Source organism: Sturnira hondurensis, unplaced genomic scaffold (genome assembly GCF_014824575.4).
Source record: "Sturnira hondurensis isolate 20B ecotype Veracruz unplaced genomic scaffold, ASM1482457v3 Scaffold0017436, whole genome shotgun sequence".
Lineage (NCBI taxonomy): Eukaryota > Metazoa > Chordata > Mammalia > Chiroptera > Phyllostomidae > Sturnira > Sturnira hondurensis.
The window spans coordinates 17,161,055-17,182,767 of NW_028090067.1; the positions used below are offsets into that span (position 1 = coordinate 17,161,055).

At 49.2% G+C, this 21,713-nt stretch overlaps 1 protein-coding gene across 2 annotated transcripts in view; it reads right to left on the reverse strand.

Moving 5' to 3' along the window:
* Positions 1-362: 362 nt before the first annotated feature.
* FAM227A (family with sequence similarity 227 member A) overlaps positions 363-21,713 on the reverse strand; it is a 39,019-nt gene continuing 17,668 nt past the window's right edge. The window contains exons 8-17 of one of the 2 annotated variants that reach the window (XM_037068027.1): positions 21,353-21,460; positions 20,556-20,635; positions 18,364-18,451; positions 17,631-17,725; positions 14,755-14,912; positions 12,674-12,826; positions 10,965-11,102; positions 6,904-7,029; positions 3,369-3,428; positions 363-1,684 (exon numbers count right to left, since the gene is read on the reverse strand). In XM_037068027.1, the coding sequence (XP_036923922.1) occupies position 1,684; positions 3,369-3,428; positions 6,904-7,029; positions 10,965-11,102; positions 12,674-12,826; positions 14,755-14,912; positions 17,631-17,725; positions 18,364-18,451; positions 20,556-20,635; positions 21,353-21,460 (1,007 nt within the window). In that variant the 3' untranslated portion in view covers positions 363-1,683. Of the gene's footprint in view, positions 1,685-3,178; positions 3,429-6,903; positions 7,030-10,964; positions 11,103-12,673; positions 12,827-14,754; positions 14,913-17,630; positions 17,726-18,363; positions 18,452-20,555; positions 20,636-21,352; positions 21,461-21,713 lie in introns of those variants that run through there. The other variant, XM_037068029.1, reaches the window with a different exon arrangement.

Below are 21,713 nucleotides of genomic sequence, written 5' to 3' on the forward strand. Positions count from 1 at the left end.
CAGGAGGGGCACTCTGTCAACCTTGCTGGTGGTGTTTCCGGGAGGGCTTCCTGGAGGAGGAGCAGGAATTAGCAATGTTGGGAGTTAAGAGGGGAAAGGGAGAAGGGGTACCCAGGTACTGAAGCAGCAGTAGGCAAAAGGCCCATAAACAGGAGAGCGAGCATGGCTCCTCAGGAGAAAACTGCAAAGAGTTGACTGCAGGCACTCTCCCTCGGGGAGCGTGTCCGGACCTTTCCCTTTTTCCTCTTCCTCCCCGAAAGGCAGCATCTCCTAAACTCTAAGGGTCCCCTTGAGACTTGCAACCAGGGGAGCCATGGGCAGCAGCAGCTCCACCTGGGCCAATCCCATGACCCAGCCTCCAAGGCCCCCTTTTCTCTGACCTCTCAGTGAGCTGAGCAGCCCCACCTGGGCTCTCCTGTTGCTTCTTCTGTCCTAAGCCCTTCCTGGTTTCACTGTCCCAGCTTTAGTGAATGTACTCGCAAAAAAAAAAAAAAAAAAAAAAAAAAAAGAGTTGATTGTGGCTTAGGTAACAAAGGGGAGGGACAGACTGCTCTGGTTACCTAAGCCGTACAGAACCTCACGCATGGCAGGTGCTCAGCACGTGCTGCTTTCAGAAGAACGTGCTCTTCACTAGACAGGTGCTTTAACCAGCTAAGCCATGGAGCCAGCACTGAAGAAGAGCATGCTTTTCAATAGCAATGATAACAACAACAAAAATAATAATAGTTGGTAGCAACTACCAAGTGAAATACGCTGTGCCAGGAACCTGGCATAAAGTCTATCACTTAATCTTCACGAAAACACTACCCTGGCAGGCAGGCAGGCCTTCTTCTCTGTATTCAAGTTCAGCGCTTCTGGGCCTGAAGTCAACATCCGTTATGAAGCAGGGCAGGGACTCCAAGACCTGAATTTTCTGGGGCCAAAGCTTGGGCTCCTCTTCTACCACCCGTCCTGCACCTCTTTACCTGGGTAGCATCTCCAGGGGTGGTCACCGAGAGGGACACTCAGGTCCAGGAGAAGAGCCGTATCCCTGGGAGACATCGTAGGTCCCAAGAATGCACTCACTTGCTTCTTGGTTCAGGCACACAGCCACCGGCATGGTTTCCTCCTTTTGGCTGTGCCAAGCAGGCTGTTCTCACCCAGAACAGGTCACTCCTTGGGCCATGAGGCCAAAAGGACACTGGCTGAGCCTCTCAGCCCAGCTGCACGTCCTTCTGCACACTGGCCCCTGTACCTCTGAGCCTCAGTGAAGTCTCTCTCCACTGGGCTTTTCTTGGATTCCACACAGATCTGTAGCAAAGTATTAATGCATTCTTGGTTTATACATCCTACCCTGTCTTGTGGCTGTGAGCCCTGTAAGGTCAGGGACTGGGTCTTTATTCATCCCTGTAACCACAGAACTAGTGCAGGCAGGACACACAACAGACACGGAATGAATATTGTTCAACCTCTCTAAGCCCTGGTGGAAGAAATGGAGGTAATAGCGCCACCTTGGGGGAGTTAAGGGAGATGATGTCTAAAAAGGATGTCGCCCTGGTGGTATGGCTCGGCTGGTTGGAGTATCCTCCACTCGTGCACTGAAAGGTCTCAAGTTCTATCCTCAGTCGGAGTCTGTACTGGAGGCAACCAACTGATGTTTCTCCCTCACATCGACGTCTCTTTCTCTCCCCTGCTTTCTCGCTCTCTAAAAGCAATGAAAAAAGGTGCTTGGATGAGGATTTTAAAAAAATAAATAAAAAGGACTTAACAGAGCACTTGGTACATAGTTAAGTGCTCAATAAATTATGTCTCCTGTGATTATTGTTACACAATATTATATATTCCGTGGTGTTACTAATAAACAAGTGAATGAAAAAATTACTAAGTAACTGCATGGATGAACGATGTGAATTAACTTCAGTTTACACCCCAGCTCCGGCCCGTGGTAGGAGTGCGCCGTGATATTCTTTGCCCCACAGACTGGGAGTGACCAGATGAGCTGCCGTATCAGCTTCTCGTTTGCCTGCTGTTCCTGTTTTAGATTCAACCCAACAAGCGTGGGCTTCGTTCCTAACGTTCTCCCAATTCTTGGACAAGGATTCCTCCAGGTGAGCTGGAAGGTGAGAGGCTAAGCAAGAACATTTCATTTTTCTGCCACTTCTTACTGACCTCTCTATGGATGGATCATAAAAAACCAAACAGAAACAGACTTAAAAACCAGTGTGATGAAGAAAGGAATCCCCCAAATTATAGAAAGGGCCTAGAAATCAACCACCTCTGGGTACGTGAAGGGTCTGAATGTACTGGGGGGAGGTTTGCAGAGCCAAGGGAGAATCTGGAGCTAAATTATAACAAGTACATAAGAAAAAAATGAGAACATGGGCTGATTTAAAAAGAGAGAGAGACTTAGTTCCAGGGATATCAAACAGTTTTGCAAAAAAAAAAAAATAATAACCACAGTGCGCTACATGGCGCATGGTGACGGCACTGATGGCCTAACAATGCTGATTAATGATCCGATCACAGTCATGACAGAAACACACTGGGAGCACGGGGCATGGGAAGCGTGTGCATGTGAGAGAGTGCCTGGCCCTCACCCTTCCTAGTGAGACCTTGATAGATCAAGTCTAACAATGAAAAATCAAGGAGCAGCTCTTGATCGTGGCCACTGCTCGGAACCTGCACTCAGACTGGACGGTGTGCTGCCCCATCACGTGCTCCCTTCGCCTCCGGGCGGGGGGAGTCCTTCTCTCCTGCTGACCTGGTGGAGCATTCATGTGCTCACCAGCCCGGGAGCATGGGACCTTGTGGCCCAGAAGCCTCATGGCCAACGGCAGCACTGGCTCCACATGCAGCCTCCAGGGAGGGGGCCTGAAGTGCGACAACAGCTGAAAACAAGCTAAGCTGCCTGGGTGACGGCTGAGAAGTTGCCCCGGACTCCAAAGGTCAGTACTTTCAAGTGGAACAGGCATTCTGGGTGCTGCCTTTTGTCTGGGTCTTGCTGAGGACAGCTGGGTTTTGTGGAGGAGATGAGCATTGAGATGGGGGCCCCCCATTGTCCTAGATCACTCTGCATTGGAATAAAAACCTTCTTCCTTTAAAAAACATCAAGGAGCAGAGCAGCATGATATTTAGACATAAAAAGGAAAACAGATATTAATGGAGAGGAAAGAGCAACGAGCACTTGTTAAGATGCACTGGACTGGTCTCCCCTTCCACTGTAAAATGGATGTTACAAAGAATAGTATGCATAAGCTACTCCTAACCTGGAAGATTCCATCGCCGCCCAAAAAACTGGTAAGACTTTCTTCATAGGAAGCTTACCTCTTAAGCCTTATCTTAAGAACAGTTAGGCCGCAGCTCGGGCCCTGGGGTCTAAAACTGCTTACCAAATGAGAGAGCCTGGGGAACAGTCGCCACTAAGCCGCTCCGAGCATCCGCTGCCTCCACTGTGAAATGAGGACAAAACACCCGGTTACCTCACAGGAATGCCGTGACAGACAATCCACAGCTCGTGCTTGGCGCGGAGCGAGGCCCCGGCCAAACGAGCACTGAGTAAGCCCAGCTGTGGGACCCCCGCTGCCTGCCCCTGCACAGGTGAGAAAAACTAATGAATAAGTAAAAGTTACAGTTAGGAAAAAGATTACTTGCGATTTCTTAACAAAGTATGGGATACTTTAAGACATGAAACTTTGCCGATGTACAAAAAATTCGTATTTTGTACTACTCAACAATCCTTTCCTGGGCACCAGAATTTTAAATGATAGCATTTTTATGGGCTTCCACTGTGACTTCTGCCTGTCTTGTGCCGACAGATGGGAGAATGAGGCCACGAGCTCAGGAAAAGCCCCGAGTGCGTCAGCATCTGTTCCTCCACCCTTTAGCCCATCTGCGCTTGAAGCCTGCCTCTTCCTCCGCCCCAGAGCAGTGACCCGGTGAAACAACTGCTTTCTCCAAAATGGTCTGCTCTAAATCTTCCCATCCAGAACGTTCCACTGTAGTAGTTTCTTGCACTGCTTTGAGCCCAGGAGGTTTTCGTGTTAGCAAAAGTCTAAGAGCTTAGAGAAGCATTTGATCTTGACCTTCAATGTGTGTATCAGGGAAAGCTTCCTGGAGGAAGAGACATCCTCTGCCCTGACTCTGAAGCAGCAGCAGGAGCAGGCTGTGGAAGGATGGCCAAGGTGGGAGGGGTAGTAGCATTTCTGCAGAGTAGGTGCTTGTGCCCAGCAAGGCCTGGAGGCAGGAGGAGCCTGGCCTCTTAGGGCAGCTGCAGGGGCTCAGAGTGGTTTGACAGGCCGGGGGTGGAGAGAGAGGAGGGAGGAGAGGTGAACAGGGGCCACCTCACAATGCCTCACTCCTGTCTAAGAGTTTGGATTTTACCCCTAGGATCCTTAGGGGAAGAGGAGAAACTGTGGGTTTTGAGTGAAAGAACAGCATGATGAGATATGGATTTTTTAAAGAGATCCTCGAGGTGGAGTCTGTGCCTAGACTCCAGAGTGCCTCCGTTGCCCCCTTTGAGAAACAGAACGAAACACAAGTCCTCAGAAGACTGTGCTGGGACTTGAACGGGATGACCGATGGACTGCGCCTAGCATGGGGGAAGACCACTTCTCAACTCCTCTCCCAGTGTTTGCAGCGGGAAGAACAAGCCTGCTCTAGACGTCTGGGCTCACCACCCTCGCTGACTTCTGAGGGAGGTGTCTAGGAGGACATCTGTGGGCCCAGGCTGTTCCCTGTCTAAACGTGGAAGAAACTCTGGGAGCTTGGAGGTGCTTTCCTGCGGGTAAGAACTGGTGTCTTTTCTCAAGCTTCACCGTTTCAGTTCCCAGCGATGAGTGAGCAGGATGTGGACACAGTCCTAATTGGTAAGCTGGCCCAGGGCCCGGAGAACCCGGGAGTCCCTCTGGGCTGGGCTGGCCAGTGCTCTCAGGCATGCTCAAAGGCTTCCTGGACTAAGGAACGTAAGAAGTTTTAGGAAAAAAATGAGACTATTAATTATTGGCAGTTTCTGTGCCAGGCTCTTTCCGTGGGTTGGCTCTTTCATACACGACAACCATCCACATGTTTCATGGCAGGGAAACCAGGCAAGAGAACTTTGGGAACTTGGCCTGAAGTCATATAGGGGGCAGAGAGAAGATCGAAAACCCCAGATCCTTTCACAGCTAAAGCTCCGCCTACTGCTCCATCTTTTCCTGTAAGGGAAACTATGTAAAGGAGACAGTGACTCCTTTACCTGATGAATTTGAACCTGGGGCCCCTCCAGAGCAGTCATCCCTGCCACGACGGGGGTCCCCCATGGGCCGTTATAAAGGAGAAGGTGTTGGAGTTTGTTTATACATGATTCTCTTCTCCTTTTTAATTCCTATTGTCTGTATGTTTTATAGTATACATGTTACACTAGTATAGAAATATAGATGCAATTTCTAAATAATTAATATATTGTTAGGGGCTGGATGCTCCTAAATACTTTTTTACTGAGAGAGAGATGAGATCAAGATCAAGAAAGCTTGGAGACCACTGACCTAGAGGCACCGCCAGGGTTCCATGTAAAGGTAAATATTCACGGGACACTTTTGCAAATTCCCCCCAAATACATCCACACTCCCTTTGTGAAGACTTCCATCTGCCATCGGGACTTTTAAAATCCAAATATGACCACACGGCTTCCCTGTAGAGTATCTTTCAGTGGCTCTCCATGACTTAGAAATAGTGCTTCATGCACACCCCTTCATGACCTGTCCAGGGACCTTCTCCACCTCGCCTCTCCCGGAAGCCCCTCACACTCTTGCTTGACCTCCTGCCTCGGAGCCTTGGCCTCCACTGCTCCACCCACCGAGAAGGCCAGCTTCTGCTCTCATTCCCTGCCTTCTGCTTGGCAAACACCCGACTCAGGTCAAGACACACCGCTTCTGGAAAGCTGGTGTGGCTCAGTTGGCTGGAGTGTCATCCCATACACCAAAAGGCTGCAGGTTAAATTCCTGGTCAGGGCACACACCTAAGGTTGCTGGTTTGATTCTATTATGGTACATACGGGAGGAAACCAATCGATGTTTTTCTCTCACATTGATGTTTCTCTCTCTCTCCCTCACTTTCCTCTCTTTCTAAAAACCAATAAACATATTTTTTAAAAAGGATTTCTGCATGGCTCCAGGCTTCTGCATCCTTTGTACCCTCTGTCAAATAGCACCTTTGGAACTGACCGCATTTACTGGTTGATACGCCTGCCTTCTCTCTACCAGATTGTAAGCCCTCTGAAAATAGGAACTGTGTCTTAGCTACCACTATTTACCCAGTGTCTATAGCAAGGAACTTCTGAAACCTCTCCACACCTGGGCTTGCTGCTCTATAAAACGCACTAGATAATCTCCACCTCACATGGCTGTTACAAAGACTAGAATGAGCCCTGGCTGGTGTGGCTCAGTGGATTGAACACAGGCCTGCGAACCAAAGGGTCACCAGTTTGATTCCCAGACAGAGCACATGCCTGGGTTGTGGGCCAGGTCCCCAGTGGGAGGTGCATGAGAGGAAACCACACATTGATATTTCTCTCCCTCTCTTTCTCCTTCTCTTTCTAGAATAAATAAATAAAATCTTTAAAAAATAATAAATAAAGGTTACAATGAGGTCATGTTCCTAAAGTGTTTAGCTTAATGCTTGGCACAGAGTCACCAGTTAATAAATGAGAACCATTATTATAATGTTATAATTTAATATTGTTAGTTATAACATTTTAAATAAAATAATAGGTAAAACAGTAAATGCATAAATAAATGTCACCCACGCAAAAAACTCCCTGCTTCTGTTTTTCACTCAGCCTAGGAAGAAGTATTAATATAATGAACTCTCTCCTCTATCCTGGGAATCGTTATTTTTATTTTTCAGTCTTTGGCCGCAGTTTTCTTTTTCTCCAGTTGTTCAACCTACCTGAAACTGGAAACATCGGACACGCCACTGGAGCTTTCTAGTTCCAGGGAAGAGAGTTCACTGGGGCTCGAAAGTGGGATGGGAGGGTAGTTCAACTTTTGTCTCTCTTTCTCTGCCTTTTCCTTTCTGTGGGGCAACAAAAAAGATATCAACAGCAATCAGCTCAAAAAATGCAGGGTGATTTCTTCAAAGTTTTCACTGGCATCTTGATGGGTGTGGAAAAAAAAGGTTTACAAACCAGTCAATAGCGCTGGCAATCACAAACAACTAAAGTGGAGAGGCAACCACACGTTGATGTTTCTCTCCCTCTCTTTCTCCTTCCCCTTCCCTTTCTCTAAAACAATAAATAAAATCTTTAAAAAATTTTAATATTTTAACTCAGGGTGGAATTGAGTGCTGGCCTGGAAACCAGAGTGTCGCTGGTTCGATTCCTGATCAGGCACATGCCTGGGTTGTGGGCCGGGTCCCCCATGGGGGGGCATGTGAGAGGTGGCCATGCATTGATATTTCTCTCTCCCTTTCTCCCTCCCTTCTTCCACTCTGTCTAAAAATAAATGAATACAATCTTTTTTTAAAAATCCAACAATTCATGATAAAAACTCAGCAACTAAAAATAGGGGGAACTACCTCATTTTGATAAAGAATACCTACCAACAAAAGACAGCTAATGTCAAACTTAATGGTGAGAAGTCTGAAGCTTTCCCATTAAGGTCAGAATCCAGGATATTCCCCCTCATCACTGCTTTTTTCTCTTTAGTGATTGATTAATTGACTGATGGATTTGTAGAAAGACAGACAGACAGAGAGACAGAGACAGAGGGAATGGGGTTGGCCCTTTTCTTTCTTTCCCTTGTTAGAGTGGCTGGTCTGGAAAACAGACCGTGAGCTGGAACTCCGGCAGCCAACGTGATGGACTGTGAGGGTCCTTGGGGGAGGAATGCAAGGGCTAGGAAGATTTTATTTTGCTTTTGTTTTCCAGAGAAATTGAAATAAACTGACTTCAGGCTTGAGGATACTAGACTAGTAGAAAATAAAGTTAAGTGGAAGTCTGTCTACTAAATGCAGGATGCCTCCCCCCATTTCTTTCCTCTATTTCCAGAATGCCTGTAGCCAGGCATACACCCCATAGGCAAACGACTGGAGGATTCTTCTTCTCCTACAGAATGAGCTGCTGCTGAGAAAACCACATAGATGCTGATTCCTGAGGGTCTTTTGGTGAGAACGCTGGCTTCTTTCCTATTGCCGAAAAGAGAGCAAGCCCAGGCACTGAAAAGCCTCTGATTCTTACTTCCACTGTCAGTTTTTTAGAGCTTTACTCTTATGTATAAAGACAGCCCGGGATCATCTATAATTTAAGGAAAAACTCAAAGATGAAAGCGAGAGTTCAAAACAGGCAAATAAACAAACAACCCCCCCCCAAAATGCCCAAGAAAGATACCCATAGAAATAATATGGGAGTCAGAAGAAACTTAAAAAAAAAAAGATTAACACCCTGGCTGGTGTGGCTCAGTGGCCTGAGTGCCAACCTGTGAGTCTCAGGGTTGCTGGTTCAGTTCCTGGTCAGAGCACGTATCTGGACTGCTGGCCAGGTCCCCATTTGGGAGCTTGGGAGAAGCAGCTGTCAGTGTTTCTCCTGCACATTGACAATTTCTCTCCCTCCCTCCCTCCCTCTCCCTCTTTCCCCTCTAGAAATAAATAAGTAAATCTAAAAAAAAATTTAGTGCCCTCAGTTATAAATTAAAATATCACATCTATGAAAAAGAAGAAAATGCTATGAAAAAGGAACAGCCAAAACATAAGACCAGACTCTACGAAATTCATAATGAAATAGAATTTTTAAAATTAAAACTAGCATTGGAAGATAAAATGCAGACAGAAATTCATATAGATGCCAACAGAAGAATAAAGATAAGAAAATTAGAAAACCAGTCTAGGAAGCTCCAATAACCAAGTACAATCCAGAAAAGCAGAGTGGGAAATAAAGAGAGAGCAATAATTAAATAATAAGAGTTGTCAGAAGCCTCCAGTACGAGGGTTCCCAATCCCAGTGAAACCGTAAGAAAAAGACTGACCCCCAGGTCATGACTGTGGGATAAAGGCAATACACTAAAACCTTCCACAGAAAAAAGTAGGATGTAGAACATTCAAGGCCATGGGAATCAGAGCGGTATCATGCTTTTCAAAAAAAACTAAAAGGTAGGAAAAATTTTTTTCCAAATTCTGTAGCAAATGGACTTTTAATTTAGATTTTTATTCCCCACAAAACATCTGTCAAATATTCATCAAGAGCAAAGTCATTTTGAATGTGTAATGACTAGGAAAACCTTCCCATGTACCTTTTCTTGAAGAACCACTAGAAGATATGTTCCAACAAAATGAGGAAGTAAAGTAAGAAAGAAAAAGACACGTGACACGGGAAACGAGAGGCTCCGACCGAGTGGAGCTGACGAAGGGCAGTCCGAGGATGACGGTGGGGAGGCTCCCAGACAGTAGCTGGGGGCAGACACAGCGCACGCCAGTCTAGACTGGTGGAGGGCGAGGGCCTGAGAAGAACTCCAAAATTAAAACAAAGAAAAGAAAGAAGCAGGAGAAATTAACAGCATGTCTCCCCACTTTTAGGATCTTCCACCACAACTTTTTCTTAGCCTTTGAAGTCTGCCTCTGCTTGCAGTGGAGAGACAAGAACAAGCAACAAAACGCATCTGCCCCTGTAACGGCCGCACTGTCTAATAGAATACACATAGAATATATATGATACGTTTGAGAATACGGAAAACAATGCAGCTGAGTTTTTGACAGCTCTTAACAATCTGGAAGAAATGATCAACAGATTATGTCACAGAAGGAAAAAAATCAAGAAACACAATGTAAGCATGTTATTTAGAAGAATGGAGGTAAGTTCCAGAGCCGAAGATGGAAATTTCTGTACAGAAGACTCCTGGATGGCCGCCTCAGAGTCACAGGACAGCAGACTTCAGGTGCGGCCTGTGAGACTCCCTGAGGCCCCTGCGTTCCCTCCTCAGCTCTCCTTCGCTCCCTGACCAGCCAGACACAGGGGCAGGCTGGTAACTCAGCTCTAGGAGCTGGCTACAGTGGCGGCCCATTCACTCCTCGCCACCCCAGCAAAGCAGCAGCACTGACCACTCCCTGCTGTGTCCCCTTTTGAAGTGTTGTCTTAGGACCCATGCAACTTGTAGCACGTTACCTATTTACGTATCTTTTTCCTCCTTCCACACTGCGGGGACTTTTAACTTATTTCTTTCTTTGTATCCTAAGTGCCTGGCATAGAAGGTCTTTAGTCAATGTTTACTTGGCATGTCTGTGCCTTCGTTCTCTATTTAGTAAAATGGGAGTAAGGTTGTTTAATACGGTTTGATGAGATGCAAATAAAATACAGTGGTCACGATGTCTTTGTTTGATGACACGTCACCCATTCTACCCCACAGCACTGACTGTGTGCCCTGCTCTCAGGCCTGGCTCTGCACACAGCACTGATCCAGACCAGGTGGGCGGGCCATGGCCCAACCAGAGATGTTGATGCGGTTTGGTGCCTGGAGACAGAAAGGACTGTAACCCTTCCTTTAGGTCACACTATAAAAACACAGGCTTATCTCTGGCCTTCTTTCTTTCTCTGGGAAGAGGGGCAGCTGCAAAAATAAGCCAGCGGGCGGAAAAAGGGTGATGGGGGCGGGGGGGGGGTGGGCGGAGAGCGCCTGGAGATATTGCTGAGCCCTTGGGGCCGACGGGGCGCTCGCCTGCAGGCTGCCTGGTTACCGAAGCCACTGGCCTGACCCTCCGCTCAAGCTCCTTTGAGCTGCTTTCCTGGCCTTGCAGCCGAAGAGCTCTGACCAACACAGTTTATCAAGGGCAAATGCTTGGCACAGGGGGAGTACAGAATCATTGGTGCCTCTTTCTACTATCACTAATAATAAAAAATAAAATAGAATGGAGTGAGTCACACATAAAAGTGAATGAACTTTCAGGTTTTCTTTTCCATACGCTAAGAATTCTTCCATTGTTCACACATTTCTACTTTTCCTCTGGTATTTTTTCAAACCAACCTTGAAAGGAATGCAATCTCCCTCTGAATGCTTCCTCTAGATTTCTTCTTCCTCCCCTCATTGAGGACCGAAGGGTGGATGAACATGCGGTTTGCCTTTTTCTTCTCTGCTTCTCTTTGGTCTACGTTCTTCACTTCCCTGTGGAAAATCACAGACATGGAGGAAAAGACTGGAGAGCCAGTACAAGCTCTCCTCGCTCATCTCTGTCTGCAGAGAGAGAGGCCAACGTTTACGGTCACTCACTGCGTCTGTGCAGAGAAACTGAGCCGAGAGCGGACCACACAGCAGCAACTCGGCCACTGCTGTGTGCCGGGGGTCCTGGCAGCTCTCGGGACAGATAGGAGTGTGGGGGCTGGGGGGGGTGTCCCTGAACTCAAGGAGCACACATCCAAATTAGGAAGAGGGGTGAGGAACTCCACAGTCTGAGAGAAGGCTGAAGCGTGAGCTTTGAGGGCAAGCTGAATTCAAGTTCGGGCTCCACTGCCTGCTCTGTGACCTTGGGCAAACTGTGTGACCTCTCCATGCCAGTGTACTCATCACCTCGGTAACAGCGCCTGGGGCTGGGGGGGGGGCGGGGTTACTGCAGGTCAGGAGCTGGCACACAGCGAGGGCTCCAAAATGTTGGCTGTGTTTCGGTAAGCTTGGGGTGCACCGAACAGGGAGGCAGACTTGGGTAATGAATGCATCAGCTGACTTCCGAAGTGGGAGTGCACATTTACTTGAAGAAGTAGGTCACGAGTGTTCAAAGTAGACAGAATAGCAGTAACTACGTGAGTGGGAGGAGTGGGATGAGGGTGCGGCTCCACCTGCAGGTACAAACTGGCTCTTCCTCCGCCGGAGGGAGACCCCATGGTCACCAACCCGCGTTGACACCATCCTCCCCACAACCCCAGGTTCTGTCACTGCCAGGTCAAGCCAGGCGCTGAGCTAGGCATCTCCTTTCACTCCCACGCCCACTCCATGAGCACCACTGGGCGTGTCCCCAGCGTGGTGCAGGTGGTGTGCAGGCCTCCCCACGCAGACGGAGGGACCTGACACACAGAACGAGGCAGCTGTGTCTGGCGCTGCCGTCCGTCCTGCTCCGGTGCGAGCCCTCTCACGGATGTGCTCCACGGGGGAACTAAACATGACTGATGTCCCAAAAGGGCCCTGGCCCATCTACAGGTAATGTTCTACATGGACAGTTGTCGCCTTCAGTTTGTTATGCCTACCGTTTAAAACATTTAAAATTTGAAAATATATAAAGTTTACATATAAAAGAAAGTAGTATAACGAACACCACTTCAACAGCAGTATTCTTCAACAGTTACCAACAAAAGGTCCATCTTGACTCATCTATTGCTCCCTTTGCCCCGCTGTCCCCACCCCAAATGTGTTATTTTAAAGCAAATCGTAGACACCATGTCATTTTACCCATAAACACTTCATTATGTATGTCTTTAAGATGACCCCTTAAAAATAACTACAAAACTATTATACCCTCCTTTCAAAGGCAACACAGCAATAAAAGGAATTCCTTAACATCATCTAAAACCCAGTCCACGTTCAAATAAAAGAATCTGGTTTCTGTTATTGTAGAGTTCACATTCTGAGCGTAAGAAAGCTCAACGTGCTTAAGATGCTGCAGGGCCAGCCCCGCAATGACAATTCCTCTGATGTGCTACAGAAGACCAGCGCTGGAACCTGCCACTCCCCGGGGCCCTAGATACCTGAGGAAGGTGTCCTGCTGCTCCTTCAGGTACTCGTCAAAGTAAGTCCACTCGCTCCAGTGGAGGAGGTTCAGCTGCCGCAGGGTATCCTTTCGCCTCTTCATGTTGCACAGGGTCATGCTGATAATGTCAGCATAGGTCAGGCTGGACTCAGTAGCTTTCACGGTCAAGGAGAACCCACCCTGCTGGCCGGTACTGACTCGGGGTGCATCTGGAGTATGGGGAGGAGGGGAGGTGAGGCGGCAGAGTGGGGAACCTGTCTGTGGATGGGGTAATGGGAGCCTGAGCAGGAAGCGACTCTGCTCTTTGACCTTGGCCCGCTTTGGAAGGAGGCCATCCTCTGTGCGACCAGGCCGCTCCCTAGCTCTGAATAAAGCCCTTCTCTCTTCCCACTGACGGAAGGGCTGACGCTTTTTTAAGACTGCCATCTAAAAGTCTCACTCTGTCATCTTAGTGGTGAACAGGAAGCAACTTCTTCTTTCCTTTCAGGTCCAAGGCGTCATTGCCTGGCTCATGTTTGTTTGTCCAAAGATTTCCTCTGCCTCCCGTCGCCCCCTCCACCCTCCCGGACGGGTCAGAATCTCAGCTACACTCGTCACTTGTTGTGGGAGCTCAGACAGGATGTAAGTCATCTTTTGTGTCTCCAGTTCCTCATTTATAAAGTAGGGGTAATAACACCTACCTTAGACGATGGTAATAATAATAATAATAGCCCTGGTGTAGCTCAGTGGATTGAGCGCGGGCCTGGGAACCAGAGTATCATGGTTTGATTCCCAGTCAGGGCACATGCCTGGGTTGCAGGCCAGGTCCCGGCAGGGGACGCACGAGAGGCAACCATACATTGATATTTCTCTCCCTCACTCCTTCCCTTCCCCTCTAAGATAAATAAATAAAATCTTAAAAAAATAATAATAGTGAGAGTTACTATTTACTTAGTACTAGCCGTATGCCACTTAATCCTGGTCACGACACTGCTGGCTTGGTTTAACTACCCTTATTTTAGGAAAGAGACGACAACACAGATACAGAGCTCAGGGCTGTTGTGCACCTGAGATCTGAAGACCATGGGTTACAGGGGGGACTCAGATCCGGGGCCGCGTATCCCGGCCCAGGCTTCTTCCACTACACTGCGCAATCCTGACAGACCAATAGGTGATATAAGAAAAAGCATTTTATAACAATAAAGTGCCAAGAATTGTGGGTTGTTATTCTCTGCCTGCAGACATGTCAGTAGGTTTGTGGATATGAAGTGCTGAAAGGCAGCAGCTATAAGTCCTACCCGGCTCACTATGAAAGCTCCTCCTGATGGGGAGCTACAGGTCCTCGGACCATTCGGGCACCTGTTGCCCGCCAGGCACCACAGGAAGCCTTGACCTCTGTTGTGCTTGCACTTTGAGACACAGTCCTATGAGGAAGGGGCAGCCATCCCCAGTTTACAGATGAGACAGTGAGGCTCGGAGAGAAGCTAGAACTCATCCGAGATCACTCAGCTGGTAAGCAGTTGAGTGGGTTCCTGAGTCCCTGTTAGGCCATGGCAGACCCTCTGTGGTAAACTGTGGTAAACTCAGGCCACCAACATGTCACACCTGCTTTCTTAAGGTCTGAGCTTCTTACCAGATCTTCAGGGTAAATGCCAGTTGGGCCAGGACTGTGCTGGTGTGTCTGGGGGAGGGGTGTGTGTGAAAAGGGTGTGAGAAAAGACACACACCTAGACATCAAAATTCCTTCTCAATACGTACTCCAGGGTCCCTGAGCACCTGGGAGGCATTACTGGGTTGCAAGGTATGGGAGGACATCTAGTTAATGCTTTCGTTCTGGTTTATGGGAAGAAACTTTGCACACAGGGTCATTCAACTTGCCTAGGTCCCACACAGCCAGTTCCTGAGGCAGATGTGGATCTAAATGAGCAAGATTCTGACCCTGAGGCTCTGTCAACCTCGGCCCGAGAGGCACCTGCTCTGTGCCAGGCGCTGTATTAAGGGCTGCATGCCTCACCCTTACCCTCTCTCCAACCCTTGCTTCCGGGCAGAGGAAGCAGGGGCCCCGAGTAACCTGCGCCCTGCCTGTGCAGGAAAGGATATGGGATGGTCTTGGTTTTCTCCTTCCGGGTTATCAACACGTCTTGGCCGCTGCGCCGCAGAGTGACGTAGTTCAGGAGGAAGTACACGATCAGAGGGCTCTTCCCGTAAACATTGAAGAGGCTTGAAGTCAGCTCAGGGTTTTTGCAGGCAGGGTGAGACTGAGCAGAAGAGAGAGGGGAAAAAGGAATCCTGTCATTTCACCGCATGCTTTAGCAAGTGTACAGGCACTCATGTCCCTTGACCCGGTACCTCTGGTTTTGGGACACTCTCCTAAGAAAGGTGGACAAAATAAAAACGGTTTAGGCACAAAGATGTTTATTGCAGACACTTTTACTATAACAAAGTATCAAAGTAACAGTCATGAAATTATTAATATCCCTAACCAAAGGTATAGTACGCCACTATTCCAATGTTTACAAAGAGTTGGCATTAAAATATTGTTTCAGATATAACAGATTAAAACAAGATGCAAAATTGAGCAGATATTACATATATGAAATAAATATAACTATATAAAATAATTGGGTAAAAAAAACAGGTGAGAGCCCTGGCTGGTGTAGCTCAGTGGATTGAGCGCGGGCCTGTGAACCACACGATCGCGATTTGATTCCCAGTCAGGGCACATGCCTGGGTTGCGGGCCAGTTCCCAGCAGGGGACACATGAGAGGCAACCACGCATTGATATTTCTCTCCCTAACCCTTCCCCTCTAAAGGTAAATAAATAAAATAAAATAAAAACCAATAGATTTTAGCATCAATTGGAACTTAAAAAATATTTTAAAAACCCTGATACACTGTATTTTGAAAAAGTAGCTATAGTATAACCAAACGGAAGTTCCATCTCTGAGTAATGGCTGCGATAGCACCTAACCATGCTATTCTCTGACCCTCCCCATTTTAACGGCCTCCCGAGATTTCTTCTGTCTGCATCAGGGTCCCTCAACCTCAGCACTTAACACTGGGGGGCAGATAATACTTCACTGTGGGACCCTACTCTGCGCATGGTCGCATACTGGGTGACCCCTGGCATCCACCTGCTAGATGACAGACAGCACCACTCCACCCCCTCCCACCCCCACTGTGACAACCAGAAGTGTCTACAGCGTGGCCAGACATCTCTGAGGGGGCAAAAGCAGCAAGATCCTGCTGGAACCACAGCAGCGTGGGGTCAGCAGGGAACCTAGAAGACATTGAGTCTAATGATCCCCAAAACCCTCCTCCAAACAGGGCCCGTCGGTGGTCACCGGCTGCCACTGAAAGGGGGGAAACAAGGAAAAACACATCATAACACACCTGACACAGAGTCAATTCATTCACTTTAAGGACTCTCTCTCTTGTCCCGAGATTGTCTTCTTTACCTTTTTATGATGATGACTTTTCCTTTATGAAACGAGGATGCCAGAGAGCAGCCATTTGGCCTTAGTGAACTTATTTAGAAAAACAAAGATTTTCAAAGTCTAGAGAAACCTAAGCAGACCCACTGACTCTATCAGAGAATTATCTTCTGGTGGTTAGTTGCCAATTTCCTCCCTGACAGCCCAGGACTCAGGGGATTGGGGGGTTACCTGCCCTCTGCTGCACTCGGGGCGGGGGCGTCAAACCAAAAAGAAAAGCGGGGCCACAGCAACACTGCCCGGCTTCACTTTCCCGGTTTCAGAGAAGCTGGTCGAGGACGTTAAACGACCCATTCAGGGAGCACAGCCGATGAGCCGCAGCACGGAGATGTGAGTCCGTGACTGTGTCTTTCCGCTGTGCCCTGCTGCTCCTCAAGAGTTTCGTGCTAGAAGCTGGCAGACAATGGGCAGTGGTAATAAACATGGAGAAGTGAAGGAGGTTCAGGAAAACTGCTACAACACTTGCCTTACCTGGCCTGTGGCTCCTTTGCCAGCTGGCGTCTTGGGAAAGCCCACAACCTCTTGCCCGTTCAGGGTCCTAAGGGCCTCTCCCGCCACACGAGAGTGGTGAGAGTGTCGGGGCCACTGACACAAACTACCAAGTGCCGAGGGTTGTGGGGAACATTTGGGGATGAGGAGGAGAGGAGAACACGCATCGTCCAGGGAGTCCTGTGGTCTGCGGGCTGTGCGGGTGACAAGGCTCAGCAGTTAAGGGCTCAGGCCCAGAGCCGGGCAGATCTGCAGTCTCGGCTTTGTCACTCACTTGCTTTGTGAACTTGGACAAACGAGTCACCTGCTCTGAGCAGCGTGTATTATTCCTTGCGGATAAACCGAGAACACTAGGCGCGGTGACCTTGGAGGACTGTGGCAGTCAAACGACATACACCGCACGCACAGGTCTGGCGCGGGACTTGAACCCTGCGTCCATCACACGGCCATTACAATCGCTGCCTCAGACACACTTCCTCGTGCTGCGGCCTACGAATGACTGTCTCTACTCTAGAGAGCAGGAAACAGACTCAGTGTTCCCGCGCTACTACACCCAGGCTCCCGGGGTCCAAGCAAGTCATCCCTGGAGAAATTCAGACAGTGTTTGCTCAACTTGTGCTTCCCTCAGCCAAGAACTTTGATCCCCTGACCACCACCTGAGTCTGCACAGAAATACCCCAGTTCTTACGCTGGCATCTCCACAGTGCTGACTTTTATAGCCATATCCCCCCCCCCCCTTTTAAATCATCTTGACTATTATACTCCTAGCCCTAGCTGGTGTGGCTCTGTGGATTGAGTGCTGGCCTGAGAACCAAAAGGCTGCAGGTTCGATTCCTAGTCAGGGCATATGCTTGGGTTGTGGGCCAGGTCCCCACTTGAGAGGCAACTACACACTGATGTTTCTCTCCTTCTCTCCCTCCCTTCCCCTCTCTCTAAAAATAAGTCGATAAAATCTTTAAAAATATGTAAATAAATTTCCAATCATATGCCCACCTTCTTAGGACGCATAGTCTCATATAGTCTTGCTTCTGATATCCTCAAGACTTGCTGTGTAGCTCTCCTCAAGAGTCGAGTCTGGCCAGAATGCTCTGTCAACGCAATGTCAGCAGAAAAGGACCACTGGAGCTGGTGGCTGTCGCATGAACGAGTACCTGCCAGACCTCAGCTTCCTACCAGTGCGGAAAGGCCTGGGTGCGCTGAGACCACTGGGAGATTCCGCAGGAAGTAGCTCAGGTAAAGTCACATAATTTCACCCCATTCGACCCCGCAGCCTTGTAGGGCAAGCCAGGACTCTTGTTTCCAGCAGAACTGTGAATAGCAAACTTTTCCAAGGGCGTTGGCCACCCTGGGAAGTCACTCAGTCACCTCTATAGATCAACAGCTAGGCACAAATCAGTTCCTGCCTCAGTAAATGCTGGCTTCTGATGGGGAGAGGAGCAGTAATCCAGTTTCGGATTTATTTTCTCCCTCCCCCTGACAGCCTTGCTTCCCTATAGATGTTAGCGCTGCCCTGCACTCCCCGTTAGGGAAGTAGGACTTAATTAGAGCTTGCCAAACTGAAAAGACAAGTACGTCCCCACACAAAACGTGACTTGGTGCCAAGGCCCAGGCTTGAAACTGGGTGTAAACTAGGGTGACTGACTATGTTGAAACAAACCCGAGAAATGAAGAATTTGGAGATAACTCAGTCCAAAGCTTACATTTCTCTTTTAGGCAATTAATGTACCTTTCATGGTATTCTGTATTTGGGAGGTGTCCTCTGAAGTCTTCTTGGATACAGAGTCTTTCTCACTGCTTGAAATCGCACTAGTAGACTCCAGGGGAGAGGAAAAAACAGAACAAACTCAGTCCAAGGGGCAGTGAGAGGGATACAAACAAATACACCTGCCATTTCCCAGTTATTTCTGATCGTCCTTGTAGAGGGACAGCTTTCAGGCACAGCTGGGCAACTCGGCCCTCCATCCAGCAGCGCGGTGGAGAGAAGTGGCTGAGGGAGAGAACGCATGGGCTGCGGCCAGTGGCGGCTCGGGTCCCAGCCCTCTGCGCAGTGGCTGCTGATCTTGGGGACGTCATCACACATCTCGCTGGCCTGGGTTCCCGCACAGGTTCTTATGAAGTCAGCAAACATGTGCCATGAGCACCGCAGCCACTGCTCACGCAATCGCCACGCCTCCTTCCATAGACATGCCGTTGAGCCACCACTTAGGTGTCTGGCACTGGGAAGACCCTGAAACCTAGGCCCTTTCCAGAGGAGCTCCCCGTCTAGCGGGGAGATCACAGTGAATAGACAACTTTGCTATGGTGTAGAAAGTACCACGTATTTATTAGAGAGGCAGTATGAATTAGGATTAGGTTTGTAGGTGAGTGACAGGGACTCAAAATAACAGTGGCTCGAACTACATAGAAATTTCCTTCCCACACTGGAATCTGCTGGGATAAGTCCTTAGAGCCTCTGACTTCTTCCAGATCCTGGTCCGACCTTTGCTAAGACAGAACCCTTGTTCTTAGGGTCCAAAATGGCAGCTAGAGCACCAGTCATCACATTCACCTTCCAGGCAGCAGAATGGAGAAAATGGCAGAGAGACAAAGGAGTCATATGAGCTCTTTTCTTAAGACTCCCAGAAACTGTCACGTGCACATCCACTAATATCTCATTAGCTGGATCTTGGTCACACGGCTCCACACAGATGTGGGGGGAGGCTAGGAAATGGAATCTCTTATCTGGCCAGGTACGTGCCCGGATAAACATCAGAGGGGCTCCTTCTGCAGAGGAAGGGGACAGCAGACACTGTGGCACAACTAACAGAAGGCCAGAAGCAGCACGAGCAGAGTGTCCTAAGGCGGTGGAGTGGGGGATGCTTGATTCTGTCTGGGGGAGAGCTGGAGGGATTCCAAGCAGAGAAGACACGTTTGTTCTGCCTTCAAGGACAAGTAGGAGTTTAGTGATGCTAAACAGATGGCCCACCGAGTGGCACAGAGGCAGTCCACCAGTCTCAACAAGCATGGCTTGGCTTTCATATAAATGTATTTGAATAGGAGGAAGAAGGCTGAACGGACTTCCCATACACCATGCAGCTGGTTGTCTGACAGCTACTGATGTGTATGGTGTGGAAGTGGTTCCTGGGACTCGCCAGAGGGAAAACACTCCCAGGGCTCAATGAGGCATCACGCTCATCCTCAACAGGCCTCTCAGCTCTACAGCAGAGAATAAACGCGCATCTGGCAGCACGAAGATGCAGGAGCTCAGAGCTCAGACTGACCGCGTCCCAATGTCTGCTGAAGTCAGCTGTGTGGCCTGGGGCGAGTGCTTCACCTCTGAGTATTTCTTCCTGTGCCAGATACAGATAATCATCACCGACCTCACAGGAACGTTGGAAAGGACCAGCGAGGATATATGCAAAGAAAATCTGCACGGGGTGGACTCCCCAAAGTACTTTTCCATCCAGCCTCGTGTTATGACCAGCGACCACCCCTCGGGTGTATGAGGCTAGGCGACCATCGCTGAGATGGTGGCTACAATCACACTGCTCGGGTCCCTCCCCACCACGGCACAGGGGACATGGGACCATTCTACCCACGTGGTCACCCTGCAGCTCAGATTCTGTACGCCGAGAGCTCATCTGCAGTGGGGCCAAGTAGCAGGAGAGCCTGTGTTTGAGCTGGGGTGAGACTCAACAGGGGCATGCCTGGAGACATGAACGGGGAATGGGCTTTGAGATCTCGTTTTGGTGGGTATGGGCACAGGCTGGAGGGACTAGGGTCAGCACTGTCATTGACCTTGACTGTACCCGTGCTCTGGCACTGGGGAAAATTCAGGGTGCAAGATGACGGGGTAGGGAGTGCAGATGCGGAGCTGACCAGAAGCCACAGAAGCTTACGGGGGCTCCAAGGGGTCTGGGTTCGCACCTCCCTCCTCACCTGAAGACCGGGGACTTTCTTGCTCTGGGCAGGCTTCTGTGAAGAGGGTGTCTTAGAAGTGAGGAAGGACCGCGCTCTTCCTAGGGGAGAGACAGAGTTGTTTGCCCGTTCCCTCCCTGTCCTGGTATGACACTGCAGGCTCTGGGCTTTGAGACGGCCCCTCCCTGGACGCAACAGCAAGAGAACTGGCCCCAGGCAAACCAGAAGCACCCGTTGAGCAGCTGGACTGGGCACCCCTTCCCAGGCCGCTCAGCACCCAAAATCCCTGCCACAGCGCCCGGTTCCCTGCAGTACCACTGTGTGGCTTGCATTTCTCACTAGACTGCTGGTGGGGTCCACGCTCGCCTCCAGTGGGACGCCAGTGTTGACGCAGTGTGGTGCCTGGCACGCGGTGCTCTTTACGCAGCTGCTGAGAGCAGTAAGAAAGCTGGCCCTGGGGGAGTTGCTTCTCTGAACCCTATTCCCTCCGCTGTGGATTCGGTGTGTAGTTCAGCTCATTGTGAAGATTAGATAAAAAGGGTGAAGAGCTCAGCATGGTGCCCGGCATGCAGACACACAGTAACTAGCACCCACTGTAATAATGTAAAATATTGCCTCCACACCCCAACAATGATGCTGTGCTGACTCTAACTATGGTTAACAAATGAACGTTTCAGTCATCTGGCGACTAGTTTGGGGATATACATGAGACAGAACCTGGCTTGAGGATTTCAGTACTAAGGCCTTTCCCTGCCCCAGCTACATGGTGGCTGGGCGCGGCCTGGGCACTTCTGCCCAGTCTGTGAGAGGTACCTTACCTTTTATCAGTCTTTTTCTATGCGACATCAATTCTTCTCTCCAGAATCTCTCTGGATCCAGTTTGGAGTAGTCCCAACTGTCATAGCTCTGTGGGCAAGGATATATACCTAAGAGGGAGTCAGAAACAATCATGAAAACTGCAAAAGAGAACGGGAGGCAGAAGACGGGAGGCAGAAGACAGAAGACAGAGGCCTCTGAGACGCCCCCTGCTGGTCATGGAGAGGCTGGGCTTCCAGCAAAGCATTATCCCCACCCCACACTGGCACTGTGGTCTTGGGTGTCCCTTCCTCTCTAGGAGACTTCGGTTTCTTCATCTAGAAGATGCAGGAGGTGATGCCCACTCTGCCCTCCGGACGGCGT